Here is an 11,562-nt window from a genome sequence, read left to right on the forward strand (position 1 = left end):
TGTTTTGGCTGTTATGATTGCTCCTTTCAGATGCCTGTCTTCTGGACTTCTTGAACTCGAGACAAGCTCCTGCATATGCAAGCCTGCTTTACAATGTCACAAATAACACAGGCCCCAGTTTGCAGTCATGAAGTACGAGAGTTGATTCAGGTGTCAGTCCCAAATAACTAGTGCCAATAGAGAATCTGCAAACAGAGTTCTCCAGCTGAAAATACTCATTTTAAACGTTTTTAAAACAGCAGACAATTGCAAATGACTCTCATTGTGTTTAGAGATTGACCATCTCTTTTCCTGATGATTTAAAAGGCAAGATGAACAGCAGCACATTTTCTTCTGCTGTGTGAAATGATTCTGAAGTCAATTTCTTGAAATCCCATCCTTCACTGAAAAGACCAATAAGAAAATAGTTATTAATCAAAGCTCATACTCCAATTCCCAACCCCATAAGAACATCTTTATTGGAACGAGAACACTGCTTTTGGCCATTTCTCCTGAAAGAGACAAGGGCATTTTCTTTCAGAGAAAGAAAATTCCCTTTTATCATGTCACTTTTATCATTTTTATCATTTCACTTTTATCATTTTTTACTTTTATCTTTTTTACTTTAAAATTTCACTTTAAAAATTCACTGTTTTCATTGCTTTTTCTGTTGAAAAACAAAGTTTCTCTGATTCCTGCACAAATGCAGGATCCTCAGCATGACTAATCACTACTGAGTTCAGTGAAGTTATTTGTGGACAGGATAAATGCATGAAAGTGTCATCTGATTTGGCACTATATTCAGAAAACACATTAGAAATCTGAGCCAGTGCACATCTCACATCTTACTAATAATTCTTTAAGCACTCAACATTTTGGTAGTTTCATTTCAAGATTTTGAAGTAACACACTTCAAAGTCCACAAGGGTACACTTACTGTGCTGTGACATTTGGTGCTTTCTGGCTGAAGTGGCAGAATTAAAAGCATTAATAATTTCATGCTTTTCACATTAGATCAATTGTTCCCACCGACTTTAATAGCTCACTGACTAACAGGATCCAGCTGTTATTTTACCATCTTTTCAGAAACTTGCATATCTAAAGATAAAACCAGACAACTTACCTGAACACTGAAGCATTTTCCATTCCTGAAAACTCTTAATATTTTTATTTTATTTACTTTTTCCTGGGTAGGAGGTACAAAAACTCCAAAGTGAGGCGTAGAAGTACCTGCTAATGCTTTGGCTACACTTTGTATTAAGTTTATCTCCGTATCCTATTTAAGACGAAAAACAAACACTCCTGGTAACCAAACTTTCTTTGGTTTAGTAATACATGGAATACTTTAAAACAAGCTTTTGTAATTAAGTTGCTAGTATTAGTAGCAAGAATGAGCAACTTTCCTTTTTCAAACAAAAATGTGTCAAAATGGAGAAGTTTTACTGAAAAAGGTAAATTATTTTTTATCTATCTCCTGTAAAATTTATTTCTTCCAGTTAGAGAAAGAATCTCAGTTTTCCTTTAGTGACTGAAAAGAAATAATGCTGGGTTAAAGACAGAAAATGTTAGGCAGGAAGGGGACCATGGAGCTTGTTTATTTTGTGCATCATTTACTTTCTATAGGTAGAAAATAGTGATATATTTTCCTTCATCAAGAAGTGACTTTTCTGGACTCCTGACAGTCTAAATCAATACCATTGGCTCACAGAAATTCTATTCTGCAATGTCGATAGCATGTGAAGATTATTTAAAATTAATTTGGAAGACTGCAACTCTATTTTATTTTTAAGAGACAGAAGGATTTTTTCAATTATTCTAAAAAGCCAAACATATGCATTAAAAACTCCCCAAACATTACATAAACTTGTTACAGAGCTACCTGCAGAGTACCAATATGAAAGTACCAGTAATTTTGTAATGATGCATGCCTAGCTTCTTTTTCATCTCCGAGTTTCCCTTTAGAATACCAATAATTCTATTTCATATTCCTAATTAGTAATGTGCAAATAAACTATTCATGTATACTGCATATCAATCAATGTACAAATTATTGTAGCTTGGACAATTTACATATCAGCAATGCAAATTAAAACAAATGACATTTGAGAAGACTACAGAGTTAAGTATGTCAAAACCCACTTAACTGGCAGCTAAATGAATAGTGTATCTTTAAGTGGATACTTGCTGGGGAACAGATTAGAATAAGTATATATGAACAATTATTTGTTGTTTCTCATTAAAGAAGAGCTAGAAGGCACAAAAGCAATCAAAAGTTACTGTTTCACAGAACACACAGAGCAATTGTGTTACTCACAGCCACAGGATGCTGCAGAGGCCAAGAGTGTAAACTGAGTTCTTTAAGAGATTAGATAAATTCATGGAAGATATGCTCACTGGCACTTATCACACACAGGTCTGGATACAGCCTCCGACTTCCTAGATTTAGAAATCTTTAATGTGGTAATGTATGGAAAAACTAGACTAGGGAAAGATTATTCTTCATTTCCTTTGTCATGCTCTCTACCAGAAACACAAAGCTGGGGTACATTGGGACTCAGTTACATATTATGGCAGTTAAGGCCACTTAAAGGATATATACCATTCTGATTTACCTTCTGCATAATTGAAATTGTGTGTCATAAAGTACAGCATGGGGGAGAGAAGAAGAAATCTAGTGGTTTATGATATCAGGCCTATGGGCTGCTTACAGTCACATTTCATGGAAAGAGGCCGTACAATTAACAGACACGAGCATCCCTTTTCAGGAGACAACTCTGAGGAATGCATCCCAGGTGGAAAGGGAAGTTGTACAAAATTGTCAGAACATCTACTGTCCATAGACATAACTATGGGCTTGCAGTCATGTCTCAGCTTCTCAGTTGTGCAGGCTGCCTACTGCTCAGTACTCAGCTATGTCTTGTTCTCAGGACAGAAAGAAATCTGGGCTATTTGCCTCATGAACTCAGGGGTACCAAAGGCAGTATAGATACAGCCAGTATTTTCTACTAGGCTGCCTGGAAGCAGCTCATACCAAGTGTGCTGTTGCTTGATTTCAGTTCTGCCCTAGCCACTTTAAAATACCACAGCTTATCACTACTTCTTACCTCGATCACTGCAAAAATGCGAGACTCAGCTAATCCTTGTAGCAAAGCAAAAAGCAGAGATATCCCACTTATTCCAAGGCTCCTGTTTGGTCCAACAGCTATTACTGTCAAGTTCGGTTGGTAACTGTATGCTACAGGAAGAATGACTCCAAGTACAGCAGAGAAGAAGTCATTTCCTTTGGCATCCTTTAACAACAATGAGAAACTCTTTAGCACAAATGTGAAGCCTTAAATTCCCAGATATAAACCGAACAGTAAGGTGAATCTCAAAAAGCTTTTGATTGACCTAGGAAATGGGACACTGATCTATTTTCACAGCAATTTTTACATTAAACATGCAGATTGTTCATCTTTTCTTTAGTGACTTCATACTGTAATTCTGCTTCTTGAAGATGAACCGCAGTAGCTACTGAAGGTTTCCACAGCCTTATGCATTCTAATATATTCTAAAGATCTGTGAAGGAGTAGTACCCTGGCAAGGGCGAGAAAATGAAGTATTTTCAAAGGTCCAAATTGCAGTGAGAAGTGTGATTCTCAGTGACATTTTATGAATCTGTAAACATATTCTATTATTTCTTTTTTTCTCTAATGTTTTGTCCAGAAAGTGAATCTTACCTCTTTCCAGTTTAGAGAAATATAGTGTTTGGAGCTGGGCTTTCCAGACTGCTCTTTCTCACAAATATGTATCATGAGTATTTTTCTGTAAATAAAACTCGCATCTGAGTATTTAACCAACAACTTCCAAAGAGATAAAAAAAGATCTTTTCTTTCATCATTGTTTAAATACAAATTCCTAACACAGGAGCAAGTAACTATTTGCATTACTACATGCCTTAATGTAAACACTAATTAAAACAGAAATAATTTTTAAGGTATTTTTTAAAAAGGAGTATTGAAAACTATGGGCAGATTACTTTTAAGAAAAAGGGGAAGTGGCAAAAAAAAGTTATAGGTAAGTGAAAATTACTTCCAATAAGGAACTCTGCATCAGCAGCATGTGCCCCCTGCAGTTATAGGAAGACTGTGCACATGGCTTTTAGTTATTTTAGTGTTTGAAATTAAAAAGTTGTGTTATTGAAATCCCTATCACACAGAGAAGTGCTTTTAAAAATAAGCCCTAAATCAGAACCTGGAATGCTGCAAACCGAGACAGACTGTGGCTATTGCCTCGGGATGTTTATTTAATTTTGAGAATTGATATGATGTCAGCCTTAGGCCACTACCAAATCTCCGGGGGTTTCAGTTTTCTGTTACATACAATTTGATACTAACAATAATGTTAGTTATTACATTAGGGCAAATTACATGTCTTCTTTATTACTTTATATTTTCAAAATTCTGTGTTCAATAACAATCTAATTTTCAATTAATATACAGGGATTATTCTTTAAACCTAAATCTTAAAGTGGCATTTAGAGATAGCAGTTTGTCTTCAGAGATATATTTGGGGATGTTCTGTATTTTGTCTCATGCTAAACTTAGTGACCATCAGCTCATGACTGATTCCTTAGTGTAGATTTCATCATACATATGGACACTCATGAACATTTATAAAGCCTCTGGAATCCCTGAAGTTGATTGATGAGAAACTGAACATGAGCCAGCTTCAGTGTGCGCTTGCAGCCCAGAACCCAACCATATCCTGGGCTGTATCAAAAGAAGCATGACCAGCAGGTCAAAGGAGGTGATCCTGCCCCTCTGCTCTTTTGAGACCTCACTTGGAGTATTGTGTCCATTTCTGGTGTCCTCAACATAAAAAGGACATGGAGCTGTTGGAGCAAGTCCAGAGGAGGGCCACGAGGATGATAAGAGGGCTGGAGCACCTCCCGTATGAAGACAGGCTGAGAAAGTTGGGGCTGTTCAGCCTGGAGAAGAGAAGGCTGCATGGAGACCTCATAGCAGCCTTCCAGTGTCTGAAGGGGGCCTATAACGATGTTGGGGAGGGACTCTTTGTTAGGGACTGTAGTGGTAGGACAAGGGGTAATGGCTTTGAACTTAAACAGGGGAAGTTCAGGTTAGATATAAGGAAGAAGTTCTTCACAGTGAGGGTGGTGAGGCACTGGAATAGGTTGCCCAAGGAAGTTGTGAATGCTCCAACCCTGGCGGTGTTCAAGGCCAGGCTGGACAGAGCCTCGGGTGACATGGTCTAGTGTGAGGCGTCCCTGCTTATGGCAGGGGTGTGGAACTAGATGATCTTAAGGTCCTTTCTAACCCAAATCATTCTACGATTCTATGAAGTAAAGAGAAACCTCACCCATCTTCTGTGTTCGGTATGATTTGCACGTCTCCAACAAATATACAAAGCACTCTGCAGAAAACAAAACAAAAGAACCCCATACATTTACATCCACAAGGTTTTTTTTTTTTTCCTATCAGTGCAATTTGTTTAAAGAGTTTGCATCTAGATTATGTAAAAATAATGTATATTGCTTCTGAATTTGCTCCATTTGTACCATTTGGTACAAAATAAAAAACATTTATGACAGCTCAAGGGAAGTTCTTTTCTCCCACCAAATGCTTTTGAGAAAAAATGAAACCAAGAAAATGTCCTCAGACCAAAGACAATCAAAATCTGACAAGGAAAATGTCGGCTAGCACGGCATTCATCCTTACAAATGTTTTGCCTTTGGTAAGGCAAATGAGTTTTGCTGGCATTTACAATATTGCCTAAACCACATACTGAAAATGCTCTGCATATGGAGATGCTATTTGTTTTAAAATTAAAGTTTCAAAGGCTGTTTGTCTTATTTCAAACACCCAGTATCTTATTTTTACATTTTGTCAAAGATCCCCAAATGCAAAAGATACAAATTCACCTTTGAAATCCAAACCGAACAGAATGTCTTAGTGCAACAGCAACAGACTCAGCAGTGGGGGATACTGCAATTCCATTGCATACCTGCAAAATAGATTTCTCATTCAGAGTTAATGCTGCACAAGATGATGCCTTTTGTAAGAACTGTATTTTCACTTGTTTAGATGTAACATTCTAACAAAGTTATTGTACGAAAGGAATCTTAATGACCTATCACAGTAGGATTAAGAAAACATTAATAGTTCATTTTCTAAAGAAAGGCCATATTTGATTGTTATGCCAAGAGCTGTTCTGTTACTTCAGAAGTATGGTGCTGTGCTAAAAGGCAACTGTAAAAATAGCTTTTGTAGGAGAAGGTCATCTTTACTGGTTCTCTTAGACAGTCTGCAGACTGATACACTCAGTGTGCCAGGAGGCAAACTGCACCAGAAAAATACACCCTATGAAAAGGAGGTCATCCCTGAATTCTAATTCTGACTCTTCCTTTAGCCTAGGCAAGCTAATCCTTCCCAGAAAATCCAGTGGCAGTATTACTCACTCAACCTTTCAGGTTTCATTTATGTTGTATAGTGCTTTGAACTCTATATGAAAGCTAAGTAAAAAGATAATGCGTGCTCCCTCTGCTCACTCCTCCTCTTTGTATTTGTCAACACAAAAAGCTCAGTTTAGCTTCTGCAGCTCATGGGAAGTTTTATGTCTGTAATTTTTAATATTTTTTTTTTGTCTATTTGTAGTCTTTCCTGGAGGTATGAGCTGTCTATAACATTAGAAGTTTGTACTTGAGATCTACATATGTCACTTCCAACACCAAGAAGGTGGCTTACAAGAAAGAGGCCATTCTGACAGTTACTCTTCCTTGCTGGCCTGGTACTTTAAAAAGAGTTTTTTATTCAAAGGGAAAGACTAATTTATTATGATTAAATATTCTTGTTTGCAGTTTTTCTTCTTTGCTTCTCCATGCTTTTATACATAAATGCAAACATGCACCCTCCCAGCCTGCCTTCTCTGCATTCCTGACCCTGCAAGAATCAGAATGCTGAGCTGGAATTACTCTGTTCAGAATCACAGCATACAGTGGGGTTTTTACAGCTACACTAACTGGCAGGGGGTGTGTGCATGTGTAAATCAAAATTTACTTTGAGTAAACTGTTGTACACATAATGGTAAATGGGTGCAGCTGCACATAGCATGGCATCTTGTCATGAAAGGTAATGCAGAAGTAAAATCTCCTCTAAAAACAGGAGGCAAAACTGTGCATTGGAATAGGAAAATTTTTTACATTTCTTGTTCAGATTTCTTGCTGCTGCTCACTAAAACTTGATACACCAGCTTCTGTTCCCCGCAGCTGGAAAAGTGAATGCCTGGCTCTCCTGTATGTCTGAGAGTGATGAGAAGGTTCTTACTGGCTCATATGCTGTGACTGCAGAAAAGCTGGACAATGTCTTGCCCAAAGATCATTAGAAAGATGTCTTTGGGTTAACCATGATCCCTAACTAATTTTTTCTCATCTTGCATACTCTTGTAGCTAAGCACATTCTAGCTGAGGATAGGAGGGCTGTGAACTACATAGTAACTAATATCTGGACAATAATATAGTAGAAGAAAAAAGTCAGAGGAATCCAACTCTCCTCCCAGCCTCCACCCCCAAGATCAAAGCAGTTTACCTCCTTCTTAAGTATTTTATCTAGGACAGCCAACACACTGCCAAGAGAGATGAGAGTTTTGTCCTCTTTCACAAGGTCTGTGTAAAAGCCGCTGTAAAATAAGTCATATGAAGAAAACCTAGGTTAGAGGCAATTAGTTCAATGAGGACACTAATACAGTACTTTGCAGTTGGTACTGATGGTGTAGCATTTATGTAGATGTTACACACTGATTCTCAAAAACCTAGCTCTATCAGGAAGATGACAACACTGTTCTATCTCCACTGAAATAGTTTATCTAAAAGTATTTTGATTAAGTCCTTCAAAGAGCTAAAGGCTGTGAGTGATAACCAACACCACCGTCTTCATTTTTCAAAAGAAGAAACTCTGGCTATAACTGAGTAGACTAAAGCCGAAAAGATGGCCATGGCGGAGACAGAGCTAGATGACAACACAGAGACCTCTCATCCTCATAATTAGGCTGAAAATTAAATAGATAGGACCAACCTGACAAGAGCTTTTGTTTCAGTTTTGTCCATTTCCTTCACCAAATGAACAGGTCCAGGGAGCAAATGTGCTGAATCTTTAGAGTCAATTGTTGTTGCTGTTTTGATGGGAGGCACTGGAGATAGAATTTTTTTCATGTGCAGTTCCAAAAACCTTTCTACTTTGACAGTTTCATTGTTGTTGGTTATCTTACATTCATGCTCTTTAGAGGCATTTGGGTCAGCTTTTGGTAGCAGGTGCGATTTGGTGCTCAAACTTTGTAAAAATGATGTATCTAGAGAGAGAGAAAAAAAAAAAAAGAGGGGTTTAACAGGTTTAACTTTTCCTGAGCAGTGTGTTAACATTTGGTTACATATATTACAATAATTTTATTTATTATTAATGTACAGATGCACATTACGAAACAGTACATCTGTATTCATAGTATGCTTATTTATTTCTATGCACCAGCTACAATGTTTCCTGCCACAGATGCTACTTTTCAGTGCTGCTACACTTGTTTTAATCTATCAAAAGGTCTTAAATTACAATAAATCTTATGCCCATACTTTTGACACAGAAAACAGCACCCTCAAACAAAGATACCAAAGTGCTGCTCTTTGTCATGATGCAAACATCATCATCAAGCAACACATCAGCTTCAGAAGTTCTTTTCAGACCAGCTGAAGACATACCCTTAAATAAAGCCTCACACTGCTTCATCAGTCACTTGATGAATAACTGGTAGTTCAATTATTTTAATCCATTGGTATAAATCTTAGTAATTTTGAATTTCTGTATGAATCCATTTACCAATATCACATTTTCTTGAAGAAAGATAAGCAGTTACCTTCATACATCAACCACTTCCAGTAAGGTTTATGTGCTGCTCTCACATTTTGAATAGATTCAACAGCACTACAAAGGAAGCAGGATTAACAGTATCAGCAGTAATGAAAATAAAGGAAACAAATTTACCTCAAAGAAAAAGCAAAACAAAAAAAAATCCAACTGAAAATGAACAAGCTCTGGTCTCTTCTGAGAATACAGAACAGAAAGAGAATGAGAGCCAATGGGCAGATTGCTTGGAAAGATTAGATTCAAGAGTCAAAAAAAATGAGGAACACATGCAGTATGTGCACACATTTACACACATTGAGTGAAATCCCAACCCTGACCTTGGAGGGACCACACCTGTGCCTGACTGCAGGAAAGGCAGGATTTCATCTGTCTTGTCTTTGTCAGACATTTTATCTACACAATGTAAAGATGTCATTAGATTCACTCAAAAGAAAGACTACCTGTTCAGTAACCAAGTAAATCACATTCCCTGCTATTCTTTGTGTTGAAATCTTTTTCATTATCACTGTTATTTGCAGCACTACTGGCAAATGGGCCTATAATGTCAGCTATTATACAAACATAATTCAAGTCATGTTAAGCCCAGAAGAAATTCTGTTTACTGAAGATTATTCATAAGGTGTTCAGGAGCTTGACTGATATAATGGATAAATACATAATCAACTCTGTATTACCTAGGATAACAGCAAACATACTGGAATCAGTAAAGAAAAAGTGATACAGGGGCAATGAGATGTGCTTGGAGCAAAATAACTAGCTTTGCTCCATCAGAGTTTACGAAAAACAATGCTGCTGACAGCCTGTGTATATTTGCACCTCTTCCCTGACTGATCTCAGCTCCAAGTTTTAACCAATGCAGCCAACTGGTAGAAGCTGCTGCCAGAATGTATGAGGAGCATTACTACTGGAAAAAAAACACAGGACAACTACTGAGGTGGGAGAGGGACTGAGGACAGAACACAAAAATGTGGAGGAGATAGTACAGACAGGTAGAGAGAAAGGTGCTGTTTAGATGCGGGACTGATTCAGGCCCATGGTTCAGAATGCTTTACTAGGTCAGATTCACCACTGTGCAAACACAATCCTACTGTCTCCAGAAAGAATTTAGTCTCAAAGTTCAATTATCTTGGTTCAGGTCAAGTGCTTTCGCACCCCAGGCTGAGATGCTCCAAATTCCAGAAACAGGAGGAGTCATCACAACTGGCTCCACACAGCATAAGCTCTCACTGACAAGAGAAAGGTCAGCTCCAGCTATTGCTGCACTACAGCAATGAAGTGGCTTTGAAGTCTGAAGAATTAATTACTATTACATTCTTTCCCAAATGCTGGCTGCTATTAACTGGCATTGCCTTGATTACAGCAGTATTGTCTCGGCCTTGAGTCAGATACATCTCTACAGGATAACAAGGTCCAAAGATAAATAGCATAAAATTATAAGCCACTAAGTTCTCACATCTTGAAGTAATTTCAGAAACAAAAGTGTATAAAACTGTACCTTGGAAGACTTTTTTTTTGAAAGCAAGTTATCCAGAGCAGAAAATAATATATTGTAAAGCATCATATTAAAACCTTGCTTCAGCAAAATGTTCAAAGCATGCATGTCTTTAGTCTCTGATAAATACATGGGTGGCTCTAAAATTCTTCATATGCTTACCTTAGGCAAGGTGCCATTTCTCCAGTTATTTGAAGTACAGGATCTCCAAGCAAAGTTTTCACAGTCATGCAGACGGATTCAGACAATGACTTTAAGTGGTATCCACCCTAGAAAAAACAGTATTTTGTGTCACTTAAGAAACAAGTACTTGTAACATATATCTGAATATCATCATGGAAAATGTATCTGAATTTACAGAAATGGAAGATGATATGCAAGCACATCCAAGTCAACGACTTCCAATATAAAGCCAGTTAAGTTAGAGACTACTTTCTGAAATTCACTGGCATCCCATGGTTTGACTCACTTTATCATTAATTTCTGAAATCAGACATGACTTTGATGAAAACCGTGGAAACATATGCCTTCTCTTTTCCTATCCATGATATGCCATCTTAAACAATTCTGATGGAAGACTGCTTAGAAGGCAAATACTATCACTGTCCTCTAAAATTTCTGTATATGGAAAATCTCAGCCTGACACTTTCAAGATATGGTTGTCCCAGTGGTTTGGCAGAATTTGGAGAACAACTGAAGACAGATTTAAGACTGCTCGATTGCAGATGACAGGCTGCTTCCTGCACACCACCTGTGGAGCAGTCCCACCACTGGCATTAGGAGGGGATGCCTATTTGCACCTCAGCTAGTAGACAGAAATATCTGTAAAAAATTGCTGGAGAGAAGGATGATGGAAAAAAGGTTGTGCAAAACAGAGGTCAAGTGAATCAATTCATGAACAGTTCATTCCTGAAGACCTTGTTGGCAGTAGTATTTCCACATGCTTATTTACCTGAAAAGCCACCATTTTCCTAACATGCAGTAGAAATAGGGAGTTGAAATCTAGATTTCAAAAGGAGGAAACATTTGTAGTTGCTAAAAACAAACCCCACAACAAACCAAACAAACCCCCCATCTCTTTAAAAAAAAGAGCTTGCATAGAGGCTTTTAATAAAAAACAAAACAAACAAAAAAAAAAAAAAAAAAAAGGGATTTTAGTAAAGCCTCCATTCCAAAAAGAAA

General features: G+C 37.5%; 1 protein-coding gene across 1 annotated transcript in view; it reads right to left on the reverse strand.

Moving 5' to 3' along the window:
• Nucleotides 1–357: 357 nt before the first annotated feature.
• Nucleotides 358–11,562, reverse strand: part of LOC104402687 (histone deacetylase 10-like) — an 18,222-nt gene continuing 7,017 nt past the window's right edge. Inside the window, 11 exon segments of the mRNA XM_010010634.1 lie at nt 358–383; nt 1,103–1,135; nt 1,138–1,255; nt 3,084–3,269; nt 3,699–3,783; nt 5,338–5,391; nt 5,900–5,982; nt 7,563–7,653; nt 8,049–8,163; nt 8,878–8,945; nt 10,543–10,649. Of these exon segments, the coding sequence (XP_010008936.1) occupies nt 358–383; nt 1,103–1,135; nt 1,138–1,255; nt 3,084–3,269; nt 3,699–3,783; nt 5,338–5,391; nt 5,900–5,982; nt 7,563–7,653; nt 8,049–8,163; nt 8,878–8,945; nt 10,543–10,649 (966 nt within the window).

Source organism: Nestor notabilis, unplaced genomic scaffold (assembly GCF_000696875.1).
Source record: "Nestor notabilis isolate BGI_N333 unplaced genomic scaffold, ASM69687v1 scaffold1303, whole genome shotgun sequence".
NCBI lineage: Eukaryota > Metazoa > Chordata > Aves > Psittaciformes > Psittacidae > Nestor > Nestor notabilis.